Below are 24555 nucleotides of genomic sequence, written 5' to 3'. Positions count from 1 at the left end.
TGTCAGTTTGAACTACTGAAAAGATTTTACCTTTTCTTTTTCTTAAACATGGCAATGTCCAATGAAAACAGTAGGAAGTTCCAACAACCCTTGGAAAATATGTCACCTATAAACCCATTTCCTCGAGATGTAAGCAAACTGAAGAAAAAGAAGAAAAATTAAGTGTGGTTACCACTAGAGCCTCAGATCTAAGCAAAGTATAAAGAAAGTCAACAGATGTCCACATTTGATTCCAAGAAACACTTACCATAATCTGGACTCTGCTGCCCTCTTTTGTATCATGAATGTAACACAAGTACCAAAGGGCACTTCCAGCAAGAGCCTGAAAAGTAAGGGGGGGTTGTGTGGCTTGTTTTCCCACCTAGATAGTGAACTGCTAGGGCAGAAGACATTTGCCTAATTGTCTTCACACATTTGTTGTTTCGTACATTTTTGTCGTATAAATACATGTGATTTATTCTGACTTTTTAAAAAAGACTTCATTGATTGTGATTTACTTTGGTGCGTCTGAGGAGCAAAAATCTGAGTTTCCAGTTTTATTTATTTACTTATTTTTACATCTTGATGGAGTAGAATTGCTTTACAGTGGTGTGTTAGTTTCTGCTTTATAACAAAGTGAATCAGCTATACGTATACATATATCCCCATATCCCCTCCCTCTTGCGTCTCCCTCCCACCCTCCCTATCCCACCCCTCTAGGTGGTCACAAAGCACCGAGCTGATCTCCCTGTGCTATGCGGCTGCTTCCCACTAGCTATCTGTTTTACATTTGGTAGTGTATATATGTCCATGCCACTCTCTCACTTCGTCCCAGCTTACCCTTCCCCCTCCCCGTGTCCTCCAGTCCAACCTCTATGTCTGCGTCTTTATTTCTGTCCTTGGACGGTCCTCGAGTCTGTCATACAGAGTGAAGTAAGTCAAAGAGTTCCGTTCCAATGTTGGCTATCCAATCTATCCTGCTTTAAAATCCAATGTTTTAAAACCAACGAAGGCAAAACAAAAGTTAGGCCTTGATTGCTTTTAGCTTAACAGCCACATTGCTTGAAGTTGTCTTTTAATCTGTTATATGACGTGAGCACAAAGCATAGAGGTCTCCTTCGCTTATCGTCACACTGCATACATGGTTTCTTTGATGGACAAATGTTCCATTTTAAAGACCCAATGTTGTAGTGGAGGTTAAGAAAGATACCTATAGCCTTTGGTTTTCTAACTTAGAACACCCTCCCCCTTTACCCCCAGAATAAATCTAGAAAGTAGAGGTGTAAAGAGATTCCATTTCTAATGCAAAAATATAGTTAGCTAGTTATTACTATCATTTGTACCCACCCACCATTTTAAACGCCACATTAAGGCGGCTTCCCTGGTGGCACAGTGGTTGGGAATCCACCTGCCAAAACAGGGGACATGGGTTCGAGCCCTGGTCCGGGAAGATCCCACATGCAGCGGAGCAACTAAGCCCGTGCGCCACAACTGCTGAGCCTGCGCTCTAGAGCCCGCGCGCCACAGCTGCTGAGGCCTGTGCGCCCAGAGCCCCTGCTCCGTAGCAAGAGAGGCCACCGCAGACAGGGGTCCGAGTAGCCCCCACTCGCCGCAAGTAGAGAAAGCCCGTGCACAGCAACGAAGACCCAACGGAGCCCCCCCAGAAAAAGCCACATTAAGTCTTCTAAGCAACCTCTAGCAATATTTACACACTTCAGCCCTCACTTCAACTGTGAATGAAGAGGATATACTCTCAACCTGTGCTTTCATGATTGCTGAAATCCTTCAATGGAATAAGAAATTACAGACTGCTTTTATAACAATAAAATCAAGCTTTAATTGGAAAATCAGACAATATTGCATTCTTTCCAAAACTTTTATTTTTTAATAGAAAATACAACACACTTCTCATTCAATTAATTTAACCAATTAATCCAAAGGAGAAAAGTGAGATACCATGATTACAAGTATGCTAATAAAATAAACACTTTTAGCAGGACACATGGAAACAATACTTTCAGCAAGTTTTATAAAAATCTGGTATAAAACAAAGTTAAATACAACATTTTTGAAATGACAAAATCTAACCTATATTCTTTCAAAGAGACATTTGCACTTCTTGTCCTGGCTTGGAAACAAGACAAATAAAACCTCAAATTATTTCCTTTCATCCAAGTCGATTTGGCTAAACTGCATAAAATTTGTGAGGATACGCTTTGAAAAAAAGCAATAAATGCAAAATTAAGGCAAAACTGATAGCTGGTATCAGGTAAATAGCACATTTAGTAGGACCCTTGCTAATAAGATGACTTTAATGTACTTGGAGCTACAGATTTCAAAGGGCACATTTGTACCTATTGCACATCTGATCCTCACAGCCTTCCTGAAGTAGGAAAGGCAATGATGTTCCCATTTCACTGAAGAGAAAACTAAGGCAGCTCACTTAGATCACACAGCTTGACCAGTGGCACAAACACACATCAATGGCCTTGGAACACAGGAGAGGGTTTCCTGTTGGTAGATTTACCTTCCTAACTGCATCAAGATATGACAAAAGTGTAAGTTCCTCGAGGTCTGGAAAGCAGACCCAGTCGTAACAGGTAATGAGGACAGTCAGCTCAAGATTTCTCACTTGCCATACAATTTACAGTGAAACACGGAGATAAAGATGGAGGCTGATGCGAGAAAAGGCGAAGAATGATCTGAAAGACTGTAATATGGCAAGGTTCCTTCCAAACCTAGAATGAACTAGAACAAACTGAACAAATGGTCTTAACTGGGAGGCCAATATTCAAAGGGGTAAAAAAGAGACATAGAAATAGAAGGGTAGGAAATTCTTCATTTTAATAGCTCCAAGTGTTTGGCACACATTCTCCCATAAATAATTCTAAAACTTCCCCGAGGTAGACAAATGTTAGAAAGGGACAGAGTTCATGTAAAAAAGAGGGATGGAAGGAAGGAAGGAAGGAAGGAAGGTGGCGGCACTGAGAGGAACTATTTTTAACGCTCCCTTTAAAAACCATTCCAGTTATTTGTAAAAACCCCTTTCGGTAAAGTGCTTGACGCTAGCCATTTTATTCCTACACTTAAAGGATGCAACTACGTATCCTACGACTAAAGGACCAAAGCCAAGCTGGGCCTGTAAAATAAAGTCTCCCGAAGTTCACAGCAAGCGTGCACTTTTCTTAACATCTGTACCTGGACGTCGTTCTCTCCTCCTGCTTTTCAAACGGAGCTTGAGGAACTCACACGGACTCCCCTGCAAAGTCTCCACGATTCAGACAAAACACCCCTCCTTCAGAGAGTCCTACTTCCCTGGTGCGCTGCTGCTGCCGTGTTTCGTGGACTATAAGCTACTCAAAGGCACAGACAACCCTGCCTGCTCATTCCCGCATCTTCAGGACCTGGCACTCTGTGGGTTCTCGTTAATCAAGACCCCATCTGACCCCATCTCTCAAGCAGTTCATTTTTTACTAAGTGAAGGTTTGTGTTGTTTATGTGAAATTCAATAAATTATCCTGCAAACCCATTTTTATTCCTGTGTTCCCCCCACCCCCAGCGAGAATGAGTCTATAGGGCAAATTACTGGGTTACCACCTTAGTCCCGCTTTCCCACCCCATTTTTCATTAGAGCTACGTTTCTTTCATAAAGTATCCTTACGCACTCATGTGTGAAATGAAGTCACAAGAATGCCCCAAAGCTGAGAATCTGAACTTCCACTTGAAACGACCTTCAGGGAAAGAAACAGTTACGAACCGAATGAAGAGAAATAGCTCTTCACAGGGACGTATTTTTGTACTTGTTTTGCTCCAATTTCTGCTACATAGATGGCTCCAGTCTTCCCACTGACGTCTAAGAGATGAGGTGAGACCTGATCCGCCAGCTGGATCGTGCTGATCACCGAACAGTCGCCAATGCTTCCTACCGGGGGCGCCGCCACGAGTAAGAGCCGGCTCAGATTCAGCTGAGCTACGATCAAGTGCTTCCCGTCGGGAGTAAATCTAAGGAGGGAGACATGTCACATAATCAACCGGGGCAAAGTTAACACAAATGTTTATTTTTTCGACATGTGTATCCCCTACAGTGCTACACAACAGTAAGGACCTGCTTGCTGAAGGGTTCTTTCAAGGGGGCTTGAAAATTGATCTGATTCTGCTTCACAGGGAACAAGAGATTTGTGATGACAGACTTAACCAAAGATTAGTTTACGTTTTTAAAATTAACAATATTGGAATATTACACAGAGATGAAACTAATGGAGAATCGGTGTCAGGCTGGGTCTGAAACTATAGACTCAAGATTTTTATTTTCATTCTCTGTTTAAAAATAAACTGCATCTCGAGGGCAGAGGATGTAGGAAGGTCCAGGCTTTATTATCTCTGATACTTGGATCCCGCAGTGTGCTGGGAGTTTAACCACATTCACGCTGCCTGGGATTTGAAATATGATTACATGTTCTCTGAAAACTTCTTTCCTTCTCCTTTTTCCCTGATTAAAATTAACAGTAAATGTTCTAAACTTTCAGCTAGCTCTTCAGAGAAACTTAACATAAACCAAATCAAACAAGCATTTTAAAACAAAAAGAAATGATTACCTGACTGCAGAAGGTCCCTCTTCGGAGAAACAATTATTCCAAGCTCCTAGCCACTCCCCCGTGTCTTTATCAAACACCTGAATTCTTTTATTGCCTCGGTCCGCCACCCACACCTGGGAACCCAAAGAAAGAAAAAAGAAGAGGGGAAGAGAATGAATGTTTATTTTCATTAGTTTCATAAACTCCCATTGAGGACTTAGAGGACCTCACAGAAGAGAATATTAAAAACCCCATTTTCAGACAAGAAACTCAAATGCAGAGAAGTTAAATACTTTGTTCTAAGCAGAGCTTACAATAAGCAAGACAGCCATGTATGGCCATCCGTCTTAACCCGAAGCCTAGAGTGCTCTACTATACTAAACATCTGGCTAACTGGAAAGCTGGAGTACTCCACTACAATGCAGAGGATGGGCAGACACCGAGAAGTGACAGCATTCATTCATTCCCTCCTCTAACCGCTGACACTGAGTCCTGTTGACTTGTTGGTTCCTGGGCCAGCTAACAAGACAAAGACATAGAAAAGCAGCCCTGCTCTTTAGGACCCCAGGCCAGTGGGAAGCCAGCTGCTCACTCGTATCACGTCATTAAACCTCTACCTGCTATTCACCAGGGTGTGTCCAAAGGTCCAAACCAAAGTGCCAAACTAAAGAGGAAGCTTGGGAGATTTTAGTGACATATAAAGCATGATAACGGGCTAACAGTAGGTTTAATTTAAGTTTGCTATAGGCTGCCATGGGTTCTTCAGGAAACTGTTGTTATAAACAGGAAGGCAGATTGGACCTAAATGACATTTCGTGTACTGTATCTGATGTATGCAACCTGCAGCATATGTACAGGATGGGCCAAACGTGCTGACCTCTACCTCCCCCTTTTGAGGATCCCTGGAGTTCTTGGATTTGTGGATTCAGGACTATTTCTTCAGAGTAACCCTGACTAAGTCTTTGTCAATGTGTGTGAGTTTTGGTAGCCACTGAATTCATCTCTAGTCAGAAACAAATAAAGACTCAGTGTATCACTTTAGAAAGGCTATTGATCCCTAAGTAAGGTTATCTCTTAGATCTTTTCCTGATCTATGATTCTTTACTAAAGAGGAGGTTCCTTAAGGATTTTGGGATTACTGTCTTAGATAAGTGGCCAAGGAGGAAATACAGTTTAGACCCTTGGATTGAATGACACTATAGGTTGTTAGCATTATCTTTCCTACTCAACAGATTTTTATTATGAGAAACCTGGTTTAAGAAACAACAAGTCTAACTCTGGAACTAATAAACTTTTCACATAGGGTTGAGGCGACGATTAAATGAGTTAATCATGTTAAATGCCACAACAGTATTGCTGCTGTCGTTATAAAAACACAAGGGTCCAGAAATGAACACGCCCGGTTTTCATCACTTGGTGATGCTAGAGGATCCCCATCAAATGACCTCCAAGGACATTCCTCACCATGGTGAACTGACCTGGGTCTAGGTCTTGCCGACTCAGAAACTTGACCTTGTTCTTATCCCATGAGGGGAGTGGCTAATCAGGTTCAGGAGGGTAATGTGCAAAACCAGAACTCCAGTTTTCCAGTTCCCAATTTACAGATGACGTTCCTATGTTCAGTTATCTTCCTATCTACAATGCAAAATACTTGCACATTTTATGATCAAAACATTCTCTCTCTGTTAACATAGGAAGCCAAGTCATAATCAGAAGGTTGCTTGCTGAGCACAGAATCAGAAGTGGAAATGAATGAAATTTCTAATGGCGTGAAGCCAAGGTAGTCTGATGCATCCACTGCGCACCAAGGCATTCAGTCATTTAACGAAGATGTAAGATGACTCCTACGTGCTAGGCACTAACACAGAAAGCAGAAGGGATGCAGTTCCAGCCCTCACACTGCCTACACGCTTATCAGGGGAGACAATTTAACCATCACCTTACAGTGTGATGGTTACTATAATGGGCGAGTAAGGGCTACTACAGGAAAACAGGTGGAGAAACTAATATAAAACATTTTGGGTGGGTTTGGTTACAGGAAGGTGACTCCCCAAAAGAGACAACATGTATGCTTAAAGGTGTGTAAAAGCAAGAGGTGGTAGCGGACAGATGGAGGTGGGAACAAAAGAAATTGAAATTTGTTGGTTAAAGCTTTCTGTTCCTCAGACAGAGTAGAACTAGGTCACTTGGAGAACTAGAGTGTGCCTGGTCACTCCTTTTTTCAAGCTTCCAAGATTAACCTCTTCCATCTCCCTTTTGATCAACACGTTCTCAACACAACTCTTTTTTTTTCAGGCAACTTCACTTATGTCCTGTTCCATTATTTGTTTCTTCTATCCTTTAAGTGACAGAGGTGATCTATTTTGCTCATTTCTAAATATTTGGGGAACTTCATTATAGGACCCAAACATTTATAAGAGAGTATGTGTATATACCCAGAGGAATTGCCCAGACATACCCAGATACACACATCCACTAACATACACACGTATCCAAATGTCTAGACACTCCCGTGTGCCCACGTATCCATGCTCTGCACCACCCCCATATATTCAGACAGTCCCCAGCGACGCTGTATATTTACCCGACCATCAGAATCAACTGTAACACTGTGAGGAATGCTGAACTTAGCAGGCCCTGTCCCATTTTCTCCATGTAGCCAAAGGATCATGAAATCTATAAATGGTACACATATATGGTCAGAACAACATACAGAATACCTTATGCATTTACATGTTATACTTTATGTCATAAGTTACGAAGTATTCAGTTATACCCCCAGCTGACGTTTTCCTGGCTTTCTGTTTATACATCCATTTGACTAATTTGTATGCTTACAAAAATTCTTTCCCTGTTTCAAGCAATTAATCTGCTTCTTTAATGACTGTTTCCACCTGAATTTTTCATAACTCAAAACCGCTGTTTAGGGTTCATGTCAACCTTGTCCTGAAACTGGTTCCCCTTATAACCAACCTGTTATTTGGTATTACCATTCCTCTGAGCTTAAAAATTACGTTTCCACAGGCCATCTTATTTAGTTCCCCTGTACTGAGTTGAAGGTGTCCCTCGCCCCAGCCCCACCAGAAAAAGATATGTCCAAGTCTCAATCTCCAGAGCCGTGAGTGTGACCTTAACTGTATCTGCAAAGGCCCCAGTTCCAATAAGTTACGGGTATTGAGATGAGGTGATTCTGCATTTAGAGCAGACCCTGAAGCCAATGGCTAGTGCCCTTATAAGAGAAAGGAGAGGAGATTTGAGACAAAGAGACACACAAAGAAGGAAATGTGAAGACAGAGGCAAAGACTGAAGTTATACTGAGTACCAGACAAATTAAGTCCAACTTATTAAGTAACATTCTTATATTCGATTGGCCAAAAAGTTCCTTCAGTTTTAAAGTATTGCAATAATACCACACAAAACTAAGCCACGTACCTTGGGACAATTTGATCAACCTGTTATTCAATCCTCCATCTCCATCCACAATGTAAATATCCCCTGTGTCTTCTACATATAATTCTGCAGGGTTATCAAACTGCAGGGGATTTAAACCAGTGCCTTTTTTGCCTGGGGTACCCAAAACTTGAACAAGATCACCAAAGGAATTGTATTTTTTAATAGTATGACCGTAGAGTCCTATAAAGATAGACATGCACATTTCAGATATATAACCATAGTACAAACATTCACATTTTTCAGGTAAGCTGAGAGCAAAAATGTAACAGAATTAAATAGCAATAAAAAGTTAAAAGGCTCAGATAATTAAATGTTATATTTGACAAGCAATAGAGCTTCATTAGTTATAGCCAAATCCGTTCATGAATTAAAACCTCAGGTACTCCAAAGTAAGATTCTAAATCCAAATAAAACTGAAAAAAAAAAAAAACTGACTCCTTAAACAGAAGGCTCATGATGTAAAAGTACTGGTACACCATTTTCTTCTTTTAATCTTATGATCTTGAATAAGCATTACTTGTATAAGAAGATTAAGAAGGATCTGGAAAACGAACAACTTATATTTGAAAACTGTTATTCCAGCCATTCACGGGCAGATCTCCAATTTCAGTGGGTGACTGAAAAAGTTCTTTATAATACAAACTTCTGTTTATAAAACTCATTTACATCTATTCTTGTGTTAATTTTTTTAAGTCTTTTTTTTTTATTGCGGTAACATTGGTTTATAACAATACTGACTTTTTTAAGCTACATTTTCTCCTAGTGGAAACAAATACAAAATTCAACCCATTAGCTTTTCTTTCCTAAGAAAGGAATAGATCTTTCCAAATCACCAGTATATTATCTTCTCACACTGAAACTTCTCTGAGTTAAAATTATCTTACAAGCAAAAGTATAAAGTGGAATATTTACAAATAGGGAAAAACTATAAAGCAGTTAACAGAAACCAACTTGAAGGCATAGCAAGACCAACTAACTGGTAGGCATTCAAATGACAAATTCGAAACAATGGGGTCTCTGGAAATAAAGTGAATCAGCTTGCATTACAATCCTATCTTGACAATTGTATTTATTATTATACTTGTTTTGGAGACTTGAGCTGAAGTCTGTAGCAATAATAAGAGAACAAAACATTAAAGAAAGCAAACTACAAAGTCTCTAAGGCATTGGAAAAGAAATAGAATACCAGTAAATTTTTTTTTTTAATGGCTATGATATGCAGCCATGTTTTTACTGAAGAGAATTTATTCTTCGAAATACAGGAAGGAATAGAAAAACTGTCTTCAGATCTGTGTGTGAAAAAACAACCTATTATGGAAAGAATGGAGAGATCATGTGTGTTCTTTTTATTTCTGGGAACCAGTGAAGTATTTTATAAAAAAGGATCACATGAATGGAACGAACTAAAAAGTAATGGCCTCTTTTAACAGTGAATCCAGAAAAGAAAAAAAATAAATAAAAAGTGAAAATAATCAAATTTCATAGAGTCTAACAATGAACTCAGAGATAACTTAGATTTTGGGGGGTTAACCAAAATCTTACCATCCAAAATACAGCTTTAAATAAATGGGTCACGGGGCTGAGGCTCAGAAATCTTTTGGGTTCTGAGAACAGATGTGGTAAGGGCACTTCTTACAAAAACTGAGACCTCTTTAATTTCAAAACGGTATCTGAATTAACCAGAAGTGGGGAAACAGAAGGACCTTCAAGCCATGAACATAACTGGGACAAGACTAGAAATATTTTAAGATCTCTTTCCTTCCGGAGATCCTAAGACAATACCAGGTTATCTCTTATACCATCTTGTCTTAAGCTACAAGCACAAGCAAACAGTTATCTCTGAAAACTTATCTCACGGTTTTAAGTTCAACTGTGCTTACTTTGTTTTGCAGCACATTCTACTAAAAATATTCAACAGAAGGAAGGTTTCAGACATGCTGATGTCAGTGGGATTTCAGAAACATTACCAGCAGTTTGTGCAGATCTTCTACTCTGGGCAAGAAAGCAGTTCTGGTTTCTCAGCATAATTTCACTCTCTCTCTTTTGTTTCACCTGGAATAATTTTTTTTCACTTTTTAAAGCATGTGGTTCAATAGCAAGAACTGAAGTCAAAGATTTTTCATTATATTGTCACATGAGATCTGTTTAAAACTATTAGGCACTTAGCCTATTATAATTTCTGTTATCAGCATAATTTCTTTTGAAAGAGAAGTGGTAAAGGAAAACTAAAGGCAAGGACTCCATTCATTAGCTTTCAGAGATCGCCATTTTATTTTGCTTCACAGAAGAAGTTTAGAATTATCTACTCTAGGAAGAGCAACTGATATTTTAAAAGGCAAAAGCCCTGTGACAACTTAAAGGAAAGATCATAATAATTATAGCCTCTTTGTTAAATGTCTTGATTCTACGGAAGCACAATATAAAGATTTAGAAACAAGCGATTTCACAAATCATTAAAGGAATTACAATTAGATTTAGCCACTCTGATTTTAAAATGGACAAGCAAGAACATGGGCAAAGATGTGATTTCTAGCAAGATAATTTAATAGGTATTACTAAACATACCACTTCCTACATCCGTGATCCAGACGGATTGTTCATGTGGTGTACTGGCTGCAAATATACCATGAGGTGTGTCAACTGTATAATTCCAGGCTCGTAGGAAATATCCATCCTCTGTGAACACTAATACCTTTGGGATGTTATCCCCTCTCTGAAGGTATACAAAAATAACGGCTTAGATAGGATCACTTTTAAGGAAGCAATCTTTATTTTGGCAGAGAGAAACAAAAATTACAGGTTAACCGAGGAATTTAGGAACGTTTAAAAAACCATCTACAAAACCTTACAATATTAATCTCTATCGCGTTCAAAACCAAAGTATTAACTTTAACTCAAAAAACGAACTCTACAATTGGCGTAATATAAACGTATACAGTTACTGAGTTCGGTGAGACAGGAAAACTGTTTTCTTTGTATCCATAACCTAAAAAAAAAAAATCCCAATTTTACTTACTTGGGCTACGTAAACCAATCCGTTGAGGGAGTCAACTGCAACACAAAATGTTGCTCCAGTAAAGTATTCTGAATACTTAGGCCAATCCACATCCAGCCGGTAAAGGGCTTCCTCAGGTCTCCAGGAAATTTTAAAAGCAAAGTGAAGAGGTAACGGGAGCTGGGAAAGAAGAGAAAATAAGGAAAATGGCGATGTACCATATTACACACGTTTTAACGCTAAGAAACAGGCAACGCCTCGGCGGTTCGGCCCCCGGTGCAGGTTCTGAGATGAACTAGTAAGAGAACCAGCGCCACCTCCATCCCAAGACCGTCTCCCCACAGTGCTATCCACACACCCGACAGCCATTTCCTCACTATCCAACTCACCCGAGAGGCACAAAATCGAGAATGGAAAACCAGAAACGCAAGGAAGAAGCCAGCGCCGGCTACGCAGACCCAGAATCTCGTCATGACTAGACAGGAATCCTGGCGAGGAAGAAAATAGGCAGGCGGCTGGGGGCCGCCCGGACAACCTCAGGTCCACGCGGTTCGTCGCTGCACTGAGCTCCTAGCTCCAATGAGCCTAGGAGAGAACCAGAAGGCAGCAAAGACCAGGGCGAAAGAAAATCAGAACCGGGGTTCCGGATTTTCAGGGCGTTCCCACCGCCCGCCTCCCCCCGCCCCTCCCCTCCCCTCCCGCCCCTCCCCTCCCCTCCCTCCCCTCCCTCCCCTCCCTCCCTCCCCTCCCCTTGTCACGTGCCCCGGGTTTACCCCGTGACCACCCTTCGGACGGTCCACGCTGTGGACCTCTCCGGTCCACCAAAATCGGGGCGCCCTTAGATATGCCTTAACTACTCGACGTTCATTCTTTTAAATTCAGACTTAACAACCAATAATTAGCACAGTCACACCTTAGAATTAAGGTTTGATTAATAACTTTCAGGCTCTGGGAAAGACTTCAACTTCATCCAATTCCGAGACATCCAGGCATCCGCTATGGACACCTACATTCCCACACCAGGACCCCTCCACAGGCTCTCCGCGAAGAGTGGCTTCAGCAGACGGCGCAGAGTTGACTTTACTCTGGCGCGACGGGCTCCGTTGAAGGACCCCACGAGCCGGGGGAAGCTCTGGGGGTAACCAGGAAGGGCTCTTGGCGCCGTTGGCGCTGCGGTCTTCGGGAGTCCCCCTACCTGAGACCGTACCCCCTTCGCCCGGCTCCCGGTGCTCGCCGGCCGCCGGCCCGCTCCCGGAAGCGGTGGCAGCTGGTAACAAAGAGCTGCCAGGCCGCTGCTGCCCGGGCTACGGGACCCAGGAGTCCGGCGGAGCTGCTGGGAGTGAGCGCGAGGCGGGCCATGAGGCCCGGTTCGCGGCGGTGAGGGGCGGCCGGCGGCGGCCGAGGTGCAAGTGCGGGCCGAGAAGCCGGTGCTTCCCTCCTCGCCGCCCGCGGGATTCGGGGCGCGGGTGCCTCTGCTCTCCGGGCCGCTCCACTCGGGAAGGCGGCTTCCGGACCTTCCCCCGGCAGCGCATGCCTTTGAGCTGCGGGGACCGACGCTCTGCCTCCGGCCACCGAACCTCGGGTTTCTCTTCCCCGAGGGGGTCCTGAAGCTTTGTGTAAAGAAGCTGGGGAAGCCTGACGGGTTTTGTTTTTAATAAAAAGTTTTTATAAGTCTGCACTTTTAGAAATTTTTGCAGCGTTTGAAGTACTCTACCTCTTCGCATCCTTTATTCTGCTCCTTGAGTCTTTTTTCTTCTCAGCTGTAAACGTTTTTACTATCGGAGCGGACCAGGGATGAACGTTTTGTAATTGAAACTGTAACTCCTCTCGTCGAGATAGTAGTCAAGATGGACAAAAAGTCCTTTGAAACGGTGCTGGATGAAATTAGAAAGGTAATTGCACTTAATTCCTTAAATCTGTGAGCTACGAATTCTCGTGATTGATTCTCTTTGAGGGACTGCGTGCAGATTGTGTAAAATACGGGCTTAAGGATTGCAAAACTGGTTGGAATTTTAACGTGTAGAGTAGGAGTTTAAATCTTGATATATTTCACGATACAAATAGAAATTATGTTAACGCTAAACTTCTTGAGAATCAGTGCGGTGTTGCGGATATTATATTCAGAGCCCCTGGTTCCGAAACCCGCTACAAATCTTTAATAGCTCTGTAGTTTCGGATAAGTGATTTTAATATTTCTGAACCGATTTCCTCTTTAGTAACGTAAGAGTGAGTGAAAACTAGAGATAATAGCGTAGGGAGTTTCTTTAACGGTAGTTATTATCACAGGTTTTTAAAATCTGAGTATAAGCGGACTATATTTGTTGCCCGTGCCGGACAAAATTAGTGTCCTAATAAGTGTGGCATTAAGTTTAAAGTCATTCTTAGGAATGGGCTTCACTCACTCACATTTCAAAACTTTTTTCTCCTGCTTTCAAGTTTTTGCTTCATTTTGAGGCTATTGTGCATAGCCTACCTCCCAGAATGAACCGGACAGCAAAAAATTTGGCATGTACCCTTGAGCCTAACACTATTTCAAGCGCAAAATGTACGAGTTTACAAAGTTAAACCTGGAAGAACTGACAAACCATTCTTATGCTAATACAGGGTCCTTTGCTTAGAATTTCCGGGCAATTATCTCGCCATTTTCATATCTTTAAGACCCTTGTTGACGCGAAAAGACTTGTTACCTTGTGCTCTGGTGATTATTATTTATTTCAGCTTACGAAGTTATTAATAAAATTGCTTGTGGACATGCTGTTTTTCTTCATTCTCTGTAAAGGAAAATGTTTGTTTTCTTTCATCCTTTTTAAAGCTTTTTTCTTCGTCAAATTTGAGTGTTAGGTTAAATTTACATTTGTAAGGATATTAAGGATTTTTTGAATTTCTTCTTTTGCAAACCCAATTTGTCCAATGAAAATTTGCAATAAAACATTAGCTTGATAATTATATGCTTAGAATTTGCCACAGTTTGTTCATGAGCTGATGTTAACTACGGTTTATGAGAAAATAATTTGTTCGGGTAGACCAGTTGATTTCTACCTTTGGAAGCTGTAGAGTGTTGGTTTGCATATTCTCTCCCTTCTAAACTCTGGGAAGATGACATAGTAATTACTAATGAGGGGAATAGGAAATTTTCCAGAGATTAAAGTCAAATACATAGCAACTTAAGTCCTTATTTCTGGTCTGAAATCAAAATACATCTTTTGCTGTCTATGCCAAATAACTAGATACATCAACATAGTATTAGGCTATTAAAATGGGATGAATATATAAGCATATCTAAGTGTGTGAATTACTGTTGGCTTTTTAAAAATTGCTCTCAGACTTTGTAAATGTAAGTCGGTTTAAACCAGGTAGTATCTTTCTGAATGTCACCATTACGTCTGTAGGTAATACTGGCTGTCACAACTGTCATTTAAAACAAAGCCACGTAAGAAGACACTAGAAAAAGAAATAGGAGGGGAGAAGAAAGGAGGGGAAAAAGCAATATTTAATTTGCTTTTTAAGAAGGGGGTAATAACAATAATAGTCATTTATTACTGAGCACTTAACTGAGTGTGTCTATTCTAAGCACTTTCTCCATGCGTTATTTGATTAGATCCTCCTAACAACCCTCATTTTACAGAGGTCAGATCTAGTATCTGTGAGGTTAACCAGCCAGCTCAAAGTTACCCACCTGGTGAGGGAGGAGAGCACTGTTCAAAGTTGGGTAGTCTGACTCCTGAGTGCCATGGTGTTGTGCCTGGGGATACAGCTGGGCCTCTCAGGTGCTGATCAAAAAATTAAGACATGACTTGGCATCAACACAGTCCAGGATTTGGGCCAGAAACTTGCTTTTGATTGTGTCCAATAATGGCAATAATACTCGAACTCCCAAGAGTACATTATCCAGAATACCATTCCCTCCCCTTTTTCAGTGAAATTTCAGCTACTGAGCTCCCTGGATGTGTTTCTCTGTTGACTGGTCGTAGTATTTTCTCTTAGCAGAATGATGCATGTGAAAAGTACAAATACGATTATTTTGTAGTGAATGCAAAGGGATTAGTTGATTTCTCTTTTTCTGGAGTGTAACTGACCTACAACACTGTCCTGTGTTTATCTGTATACTAGAAAATGACCACTACAATATGTCTAGTTACCATCTGTCACCATACAAAGGGGATTAGTGGATTTTTAATGAGTAGTTGTTACCAAATTTTGATAGTCTGGTGTTTCCATCTGTAAGCTTAGCATATAGTTGCAAGGAGATAATACATGATTTCGTTGGGCGCTAGATAGTGCTGGGTCAAGGCCATCGACTCCTCTCTGAACTTCCCTATTATGTGTCACATCTACTCTCAACTGTTTTAATCCTCACAGTAACTGAGGTGGGTAGTGATTGGTGAGGAGGCTCTCAGGGCAATTAAAATGCCTTTCAGAGGCCGCACTGCCAGTTAGCGTCAGGTGCACAGATTGGCTCCTGGGTTCACATCCCTGTAGAAATACTGAGAGCCTGGACTAGACCATGTCTTATCCATGTTTCTCTATCACTTAGCACATATAGGTGTGCAATAAATAATTATCTGATGAATGAGTGATGGGTAGTACGTTTAACCTTAAAAATGACGGCTTGTTGGATTTTGGATGCTTTAAAACTGCAGTTACTTTTCCAGGAATACTTAATTTCTGTTAATGTCGAATCATATCTCTCACAATTCTGTTCCCTTCCTTTGTAGGAGTGAGTAGGGAGGCCCAGGGGCTTTTCCGGCTGTCTCAGTGTATCCCTTACAGCATGGAACTTGGGAAGGTAGAATGTCACATCACCATGGTGACTTTATCGGCCTCCTTGTGCCAGCGCTGTTTGAGTTGCTTAGGCAGTTTTGATATATGCGTATGATTACATATATTCATTCTGTTTTTCTATGTTTTTTAGGCTGTTTTGACAGAGTACAAATTAAAAGCAATTGAATATGTGCACGGATATTTCTCCAGTGAACAGGTATTCCTTTATTTGTTTAAGCAACAGCATTTTTTTTGTTCTTTTTTTTTTCACACTGATGTTCTGATTAGTGTCTTTATTTACCTGCTGGTCAAGTTCAGAATTGCTTTTACTTTGTTGCTGTGTTTATTCAGGAACTTTAGAAGCTTTCAGTTTTAGCAGAAAACTTTACATGATTTATAGTTGGGATAGTTTATAAGCATACCCACTTTCACCACGATATCATATGCTAACATGATTTTAAAATGCAGTGTCTGAAGAAAGCAGTTCAAAGTGTTTATATTCTGGGCACAGTATCATATGTTGTAAACTTCTAATGGTAAACATACCCAAAATTGTACAGTATTTATGAGTCAGTAATTGCAAAATTCTCTACATTTTATAAAACTTGAACAAATGGTGATATATGTTCTTACATGAAGCCACTATGTAAAAATTCTAGCAAATAAGAAAAAAAAGTAGTGTCTAATAAGTAGTTTCTGTAATTGCCAGAAGACTGATACTTTCAGTGTGGTAGTTTAGTGGGGACTTTCACCCAACTTTAGGGGGAGTTTGCTGATATTGACAAACAGGTTTGCACATATATACACACACACATATGCAGAGAAAGCTGGATTTCCAAGAGATACTTGGAAAATACTTGATAGAGAAATAGACCAGAAATGGAAATGTACATCTGAAGAACAGAAAAGGTTGGGAACGTGAGTAGGGTAGACAGTGGATGAATCTATAGATTGAGTTAGTAAATGCTCCAACTTTTCATCTGTTTCTCAAGACTTTCAAAACTTGAATAACTTTAAGCCTGTAGTTCTGCCTACTGAAGTCCTCAAAGCTGCTTTGTGACTGGCACGTGTTGCTGCCTATTCAATGAGGGTTTTGCAGCTATCCCATTACTTTTCAAAATTGCCTTATGCTTTTTTAAAAATTTAAATGTTTCAGAGAAAGATTTATAATTTCACATAGCTGATAGCTTTTCTTTCCTTCTCTTGTGTTTCTGTGTATATATGTGAAATTTTGTAGATAACTTCCTACTGTGGAAATTTAATGACTTTGCTAAAAATTTAATGACTTTGCTAAAGTTATTAAAAATTTTATCAAGCTACTTTCTAAGTGTGACCTTCTAAGCTTATTATAATGATTATTATATTATAATATAATAATCATACATGATAAGTTATAAAGTTTTATGGTTGGTAAAGTCCCAGGTAGCATTTACTCTATATAGTAAAAACATTATTCTCATAAAAGTAAGGGCATACACTCTTAGAAAATTGTGTAGAAAGTACCCACAATACTTGTTTGCTATTTATGTATCTCTCACTAAGGAGTGAAAAGTGTTTTTTACTCTTCTTCACATACCACACCAGTTCCTAACATTAACCTCGCTTTGTGGAATAATTGAAGCCTTAACACGTTTTTAGGAGCTCACAGTAAAATAATTCATTAACCCAGATTTTATTACCCTCTCGTCTTGAGTCTTTTTTTCCCCTTTTGGGGTGTCCTTAGAGGCAGTGAACCCAGGTGGTGGTGACCACGCAGAGACTTCAGTGTTGTGATCGTGGCGTTTGCTCACGTCTTCCTGGCTGTTGCACAGTATCTCCCTCATTCACTTGAACTTCGCTGGTGGTAGTGGGAGAGAGCCTGGCTGGCTGTGCTCTCAAAATGCCTTACCATTTAGAAGCTGCCGGCATGATTCAGGGTGATTCTTACATTTCTAGGGAATAGATCTCTGGTCTAAGTAAGAGGAGTATGCCCTCCAGATGTGAGTTAAAGAGTAGAAGTTAGTGAACCTACACTAAACCACACCACTGAACACCCTTTTGTGATTGATTAAAACTGTTATTCTCCACTAAATGTTTTGAAACTTTCCATTCGTACTATATCTTTATATTCCTACGCGATGTTTTTATCTCCATCTAGTACTTTTCCAGCTTTCCTTTTTTTCAGGTACTTTCTTCTTCCTGTACCTTATACTTTCCTTTATTCTAGACCAATGCTGTCCAAGACTTTCTGTGATGGTGGAAATGCTCTCTCTCTGCAGTGACCATCATGGTAGCTACCAGCTTCATATGGCTGTTGAGTGCTTAAAATATGGCTTGTGCCAGTAAGGAACTGAGTTTTTGATTTGGTTTGATTTCAGTTGATGTAAATTTCAGTAGCTGCACTTGGCTACTCCATCAGCCCAGTCTGAACTCTGGTGTCATGCTTATGCCTCATCCCTGGGGCCTAGGCGGCACACTTTGAATAGTAATTCAAAGTACTGAAATACATCTTGGAGAAATGTTTGCAAACACATTGTCATTAGAGCTAAATTAGTTCTTTGCTTTCAGGTGGTTGATTTACTGAGATATTTCTCCTGGGCTGAGCCTCAGTTGAAGGCAATGAAAGCATTACAGCATGTAAGTATTTTTCCTTAGAATGTAAAATTTAACTATTTTGAATTCTCCCCTAGTTTTCTCTAATTCATCTCAAGTTGTAATTTGTTTCCATTAGATACGCTAAATTTCATTATACTTTGATTATTCAAAATAACTATGTTAAAAAATTAAAACTTGTAAATTTAAATCGTATGTACTGTACTATTAAATTGTACAGGGTCCTAATTGGCAGATTGGAGTAGAAAATATTTATAAGCAAGCAAAACAGGGCTTGAATTCTTAAGTATTTTTATTTACTTTTATTTTTGTATATCTTCACCCTCTTGTATTTAGTCTTAGAAGAATAGTCAGACTGGTTTATACTTACATTTTTTAGACCAACACTGTCCAAATTAACTTTCAGCAATGATGGAAATGTTTTATATCAGCTGTATCCACTATGGTAACCACTGGCTACCTGTGGCTTTTGTGCACTTAAAACATGTCATCTGTCTGAGGAAGGGTATTTTTAAGGTATTATTTAATTTCAATTTAAACAGGCACACGTGTCTAGTGGCGACTTACTATATGGATAGCACAGCTCTAGAGCCTAGATTAACAGAGGCATCAAAGTCAAACAGGACCTGGCTGTATAGGAAGATTTTCCTGGGAGTATCAGGCATTGATCGCTCTAAGGAAATCTACAATCCTTAGCTTCCTAAACTAATTTGCCTAAGAAAGTGCTGGGTCTGTTAGTGCTTCTTCTCTTTTACAATAGCTTTTTTTCTGCTTTACCAAAAAAAAAAGGTTGTCTCACCCATCAGCTAGGGGTGAAAATCTTTCTCTAAGGACCAAAGAGACAATGCACTATCCTGAGAGGGAGAGCAAAACAGAGCTTCCGTAAGAAATACTGATGGGGACCTTGCCTTATTTTATCAGGACAGCAAACTCATGACAAAGCTCTTAGGCTGGCTTGCCTATCCACCTACCTTAGAATTAAAAATCAGAGGTGAGAAGGCTGCACAGGCACACCATAGTGCACTTATAGACAGAGTAAGTCTGATTTGACTGTTTTCCTGCTGAAGACTGACTGACAGGTTCTGTTATGGACATTTTCATAAAGTAAATGAACTAGATCAGTAGTTCCAAGGTTTTCAGAAATATGTAATAAACTTACATATAAGGAAATCTATCTTTTGCAGGTACGTAAAACTTCCGGTAAAATTTTTAGATGTCAATTTAAAAACACGCAATGGGGTATATGGCTTTACCAGTTCTTTTGGTGGTACAGGAGTTAAAGTGTTTGAAAACCACTTTTGTTGATCAGTTAATTCTAACTGGTCTCCTTATCCTGATTTTGCTTTTGAATTTCCTGCACTGTTAACATACATTTATAAATTGACCTGCTTTTCAAAGATATAGGTATCCTAGGCAAATAAATTATGTAACAGTCCACACAGTCTTGGATTGTCACAGTGCACGTTAACAAGGCTCTTAAGAAAGTTCAGTAAAGAAACCTGTTTAACCCATCTTTCCTCTAATGATGTGATTGGAGTACCTTTCTTTAATAACACTATTCAGTGCCATGGACTTCACTAGGTAGTTCTGCTTGTGGTGTACCTAGCACTCTAACTGAGGAATATAATTTTTTTCTAACTTCTCAAGCAGCATGTCTCTCATATTTGTAAATATCCCTTTTCATATAGCCTTTCTGAGGAAAGTAGAACATCTAAATTTTTTTTTCCATAGATGAACATATTGAGAAATGTGGATAAGAAGGAGCACATAGGAGAACTTAGCTCTTCAATTAAAGTAGTTATGTTGAAAAGCCTAATTTTAATTCACACAGTTGTTAGGACTTACTTTTGATTAAGCAGTTTTCATCTCAAATATTTATATTAAGAACATTTAATTACACTCCCCCCAAAAGGCAGTTTCTTGCATGAAAATTTCTCATGTTGAAAAAATTTCTCATTATTTTTTGTATTAATAGAAAATGGTGGCTGTTCACCCAGCAGAAGTGGTCAATATACTCAACTGTTTCACCTTCAGTAAAGACAAACTAGTTGCTCTTGAACTGCTAGCTTCGTAAGTATTTCTTTCTTTTTACTTCATTGGAGAAAAATTTGGAAGACTTTTTAAACGCTTTTTAACTCATTAGTGTATGTTAATGTATCAGAATTATGTTAGTAAATGGAACTCTAATAAAACTATGCAAGCATAGAGCTGAATTCTTATACCTAAGTATCTAGTGTGCTTATTACACATGGTTATAACTTATAAAATAGTGGGGCTTATCGAGTTTAATTATTTCAGTTTGTCTGCATTTCGGTGACTTGCTTTGCATTCCCACTCTGAATAACGTGAAAGGCTTGGTGACAAAGCCAGAGGACTTATAGTTGGATGGGTTCTTCCACGTTCTGACAACGTGTATTTTTTTGACTTAATATATACTTACTCTTTCTGGATCTTATTTTCCTCATTTGTGAGAATAAGGATCTCATCTACTTAGTAGGGATGTGAACTTTACACACTGTAAGATGTGTGAAAGCACCCAGCACGACATTTGAGAAAGGATTGTGATGAATGTAAGAGAAAAGGAACCTACTCTCCTATAATGTAAGAGTCTAGAAGTTGCTGTTTATTTACAGCATATGCATTTTTAAGTCCCTTATATATTTGTAAATGACCACAAAAAGCACAAAATTAAAATGAAGCATAAGGTTAAACTTCATTTTTAGATCAACCATGATTTTTAGGCATTTAGCACGTGGGTTTGTTCTGTTGCCAGTAGCTCTCCTGACACTCATTGAGAGGGTATATTTGCAAGAATCTCAAAACAGTGATTTTTATTTGAAATATTACTTTGTTACTTTCAGGTAGCCAGATAAATGTCAGTTCAGTTATTATATTTACCATCTTCATATAAACATGTTATTTACATTCACCAATTAAAACTAAATAATCATACTTTCCTCATTATGTCATGGGGAAAAGCTTACTCAGATATATCTATGTATTAAATTTGTGTGTCCAGCTTCTTAAATGAAAAGCTAAATTGTATTTGCTTGGTAGAAACATTGTTGATGCACAGAATTCTCGTCCCATTGAAGATCTGTTCAGGATAAATATGTCTGAGAAGAAACGGTGCAAGAGAGTGCTTGAACAGGTAATTTCCTCAAGATTGCTCTATAAATGGTATGTTGGTTTTTCTGAATGCTGATGAAGAAAACAGTACAGTCTTATTCCTATGTTAACTTTGTTGAATAACCTGAGTGCTGTTATGTGATGGGTTAAGAATGACACCCCAGCAGTCTTTGGGGCCGGCGGGGGGACACTGGTGAATGAAGAGACGGCTTGAGAGTGAGAAGCCAGCCCTCAGCGTGAGCCTCATGGGGTGTTTATTCTCGGTCCCTTGGTAGCTCTGCCATGGCTCCAAGCTTTTGTCTTTCATTTTATGTATTTAGGAACTTGACTGTTTAAATTTGCTTTGTCATCGGGTTTATTTTCATCAAATTCATAAAAGATGAGTAACAAAGCAAGACTGCAGTTTTTTAATTTAAAATCTGTAAGAGTGGGGGAAGTAGTACTTGTCCAAGCCTAGAAAACTTGATTCGTCATTTAAGGTAGTTATTTCTTAGGATTGTGATGGTTGGAAACTGAATTAGTGATTAGAAACCTGCTTGAGGAAGGCATGGACTGCTCCCCTAGGAGCTGCAGCTCAATCGTATTTAATCCTCACGCCCTCCACGAAGCGCAGGAGAGTGGAGAACTTGCCTTAGTCATAAGTTATTGTAGCAAAAGCAAGATCTGAGCCCACGTTTCTTTACTTTAATAACTTCATCGAGTTTTTTGACTAAATTCTTTAAGGCATTAAGCATTTACTACTGTAGTTTTCTTCCTTATGAAGCATTCTGATCATGTGACTTTCCCATCTCAGAAATAATCTGGACCTGAGTCTTCTGTGGAATAGGTCCTTTAATCAATGTAAATTAGTACAACTTTTCTGAAAGGCAAACTTGCAGAGCCTTTAAAATGTTCGTACCTTTTGACCCAAAAATTCTATTTCTAGGAATTTATACTAAGGAAATAAATAGAAACATACACATTCATATATAAGGGCACTCACCCTGGTATTTATAATAGCCAAAAATTGAGATGATTTTTAGGGTTGGCATGTTTAGTACAGGGCTGGATTATATAGCTAATAATATCATATGTACCTATAAAATACAGCATATATATATTTAACTTGATATTCTTATACAGTATAGATCCATTAGAATATATGTCACCTATTACAGTGCTTTTCATTCCTTTAATAAATATTTATTGAGCACTAATTCAGTATGTGTTAGGCACCATTTCAGAAGCTGGGGACACAATAATAAATAAGCTAGACCAAGATCTCGTCCTTCAGTATATCTCATAATTATGTAACATTATGTTGAACACTGGTACCCAGAGAACTCTTACTTTTTCATCAGTATAGCTCTTTGGACACCCAGTGTCCCATGTTGTTGTTTGTGTCTTATCCACTAAGTTATGTAAACTTCTTCAGAGTGGAGCATGTCTCTTTCATGGCTGTGCTCTCTTTGCCTTACCTGTAATGTGAGCTTGGTGTTTATTGAGTTGGACAGTGTTATTTCTTGGTCGTTGGAGAAATGAGACATATCAAATAGTAAATGGACTTCTTTGCACACAATTTACAAAATCCATTGTGACGGTATCTTTGTATAGGAGTCTTATCTGTGACATTAAAAACATTAATACCATTTAAATAATTCCATTAAATGAAGTGATTTTACTTATTAATTTTGGTCATGTTCACCAGTGGAAGTGCTGATTGATGTATGAACAGATTGAATGTGATGCTGTTCCTTAATTCATGTTATTTAGCAGGGCTTCCCAACATCCAGAATACTTAATTTGTGAGTTTATTTGATTTTTTTTTTTTTTTTTTAACCACCCTCTTCTTTGTTATTTTACAGGCTTTCAAGGCAGGCTGCAAAGCTCCTCATGCTATGATATCTTCTTGTGGAACAATCCCAGGAAATCCATATCCCAAAGGAAAACCTAGTCGCATAAATGGAATTTTCCCAGTAAGTATACTTTTGTGGCTGTATACAAAACCTCTTCATATGAAATTGAGCATAGTTAATGATATTTAAAGAAAATGCCAGTTGATGATGTGTCTACAAAGGAAAGGGATTTTGCTATGTCAGCAGCGTAATTCATAGATTCACTACTGAATGAAAGTTCATACATAAGCTGTATTAAACTATTTGCGTAAAATGTAGAGAAGAACAAGCCAAATGGAAAAGAGGATGATTTGGTTTTATTTTTCCAAGTATTTTAGAAGCACTGATTTACATGTAGTAAAGGAGTATTTCTCAAATTCTCGGTATTCTGCAGACAGTTTCACAGTTAAGTGTGTTTGGGAAACTCTGAATGCAGCGTCTCCTTCCTGGAGAATCATGTTGCATAATAAAGGCTCTGAGAAGTCCTGTAAGAAATACACTTGTTTTTGTATCACCCAGTGTTCCTCAGAATTCTTCGTGAAATAATTTTTTCATAGAATGGTATATTTTTATTGCGGTGTGACAAATAACCTTAGAACTTAGTGGACTGAAACAGTAAACATTTAGTATCTCATACAGTTTCTATGTATCAGGAATCTAGGAAAGGCTTAGCTTGGTTCTGGCTCAGGGTTTCTCATGAGGCTGTAGTCATCTGATGGCTTGATTGAAACACAAGCCTAGCTTCCGAGGTGGCTCACTCACATGCCTGGCAAATTAGTGTTGTTGTTGGCAGGGGGTCTTTGTTCCTTGCCATAAGGACTTTTCCTTAGTGCTGCTTGAGTACCTCCTGACATGGCAGCCGACTTCCACCAGAGCAGATAGCCCCGGAGAAGGCCAGCGGAAGCTGTGTTTTCTCTTATCACTCAGACTTGGGAGTCAACGGCCATCATTTCTGGAATATCCTATTTTTTATACAGGTCAGTTCTGTATAAAAGGACTGGAGGGCTGCACAAGGGCAGTAGGAGCTGAGGGTCGCTGGGGGCCACCTTGGAAGCTGGCTTCCATACTAGTATGTACCATTTAAAATACATGCTATCGGGGGGACACGTTGTAATAGGGTGTCAACTTATTTTGATCTGTTAATTACAGCAGACTTGAATGAGGTCAGTATAAGCTATCACACTTACTGCTTATAGAA

At 39.4% G+C, this 24555-nt stretch overlaps 2 protein-coding genes across 2 annotated transcripts in view; one reads left to right on the top strand and one right to left on the bottom strand.

Moving 5' to 3' along the window:
* Positions 1–1806: 1806 nt before the first annotated feature.
* Positions 1807–11614, bottom strand: NHLRC3 (NHL repeat containing 3). The gene is made up of 7 exons (XM_059996089.1): positions 11391–11614; positions 11023–11181; positions 10572–10719; positions 7986–8186; positions 7138–7229; positions 4575–4687; positions 1807–3981 (listed from the first exon to the last, which is right to left on the bottom strand). The coding sequence occupies exons 1-7, from the start codon at positions 11472–11474 to the stop codon at positions 3729–3731; spliced, it is 1050 nt and encodes a 349-aa protein (XP_059852072.1). The 5' UTR covers positions 11475–11614; the 3' UTR covers positions 1807–3728.
* Positions 11615–12073: 459 nt separating this feature from the next.
* The window catches only part of PROSER1 (proline and serine rich 1), a 28585-nt gene continuing 16103 nt past the window's right edge, over positions 12074–24555 (top strand). Inside the window, exons 1-6 of the mRNA XM_059996088.1 lie at positions 12074–12893; positions 15914–15979; positions 18310–18378; positions 20330–20424; positions 21412–21505; positions 23328–23438. Of these exons, the coding sequence (XP_059852071.1) occupies positions 12849–12893; positions 15914–15979; positions 18310–18378; positions 20330–20424; positions 21412–21505; positions 23328–23438 (480 nt within the window). The 5' untranslated portion in view covers positions 12074–12848. The remainder of the gene's footprint in view (positions 12894–15913; positions 15980–18309; positions 18379–20329; positions 20425–21411; positions 21506–23327; positions 23439–24555) is intronic.

The sequence above is a fragment of the Delphinus delphis genome, chromosome 18 (genome assembly GCF_949987515.2).
Source record: "Delphinus delphis chromosome 18, mDelDel1.2, whole genome shotgun sequence".
Classification (NCBI taxonomy): domain Eukaryota; kingdom Metazoa; phylum Chordata; class Mammalia; order Artiodactyla; family Delphinidae; genus Delphinus; species Delphinus delphis.
The sequence above is the reverse complement of the archived record's forward strand: the minus strand, read 5'-3'. Positions and strand labels throughout refer to the sequence as shown.

Coding starts and splice junctions, on each gene's coding strand:
- NHLRC3 (XM_059996089.1), bottom strand. CDS start 11,474: ATGACGAGATTCTGGGTCTGCGTAGCCGGCGCTGGCTTCTTCCTTGCG. Junction 11,182..11,390: donor CTCGATTTTGTGCCTCTCGG/GTGAGTTGGATA, acceptor CTTCTTTCCCAG/CTCCCGTTACCTCTTCACTT. Junction 4,688..7,137: donor CAGTTGATTCTGATGGTCGG/GTAAATATACAG, acceptor TTGGGTTCCCAG/GTGTGGGTGGCGGACCGAGG.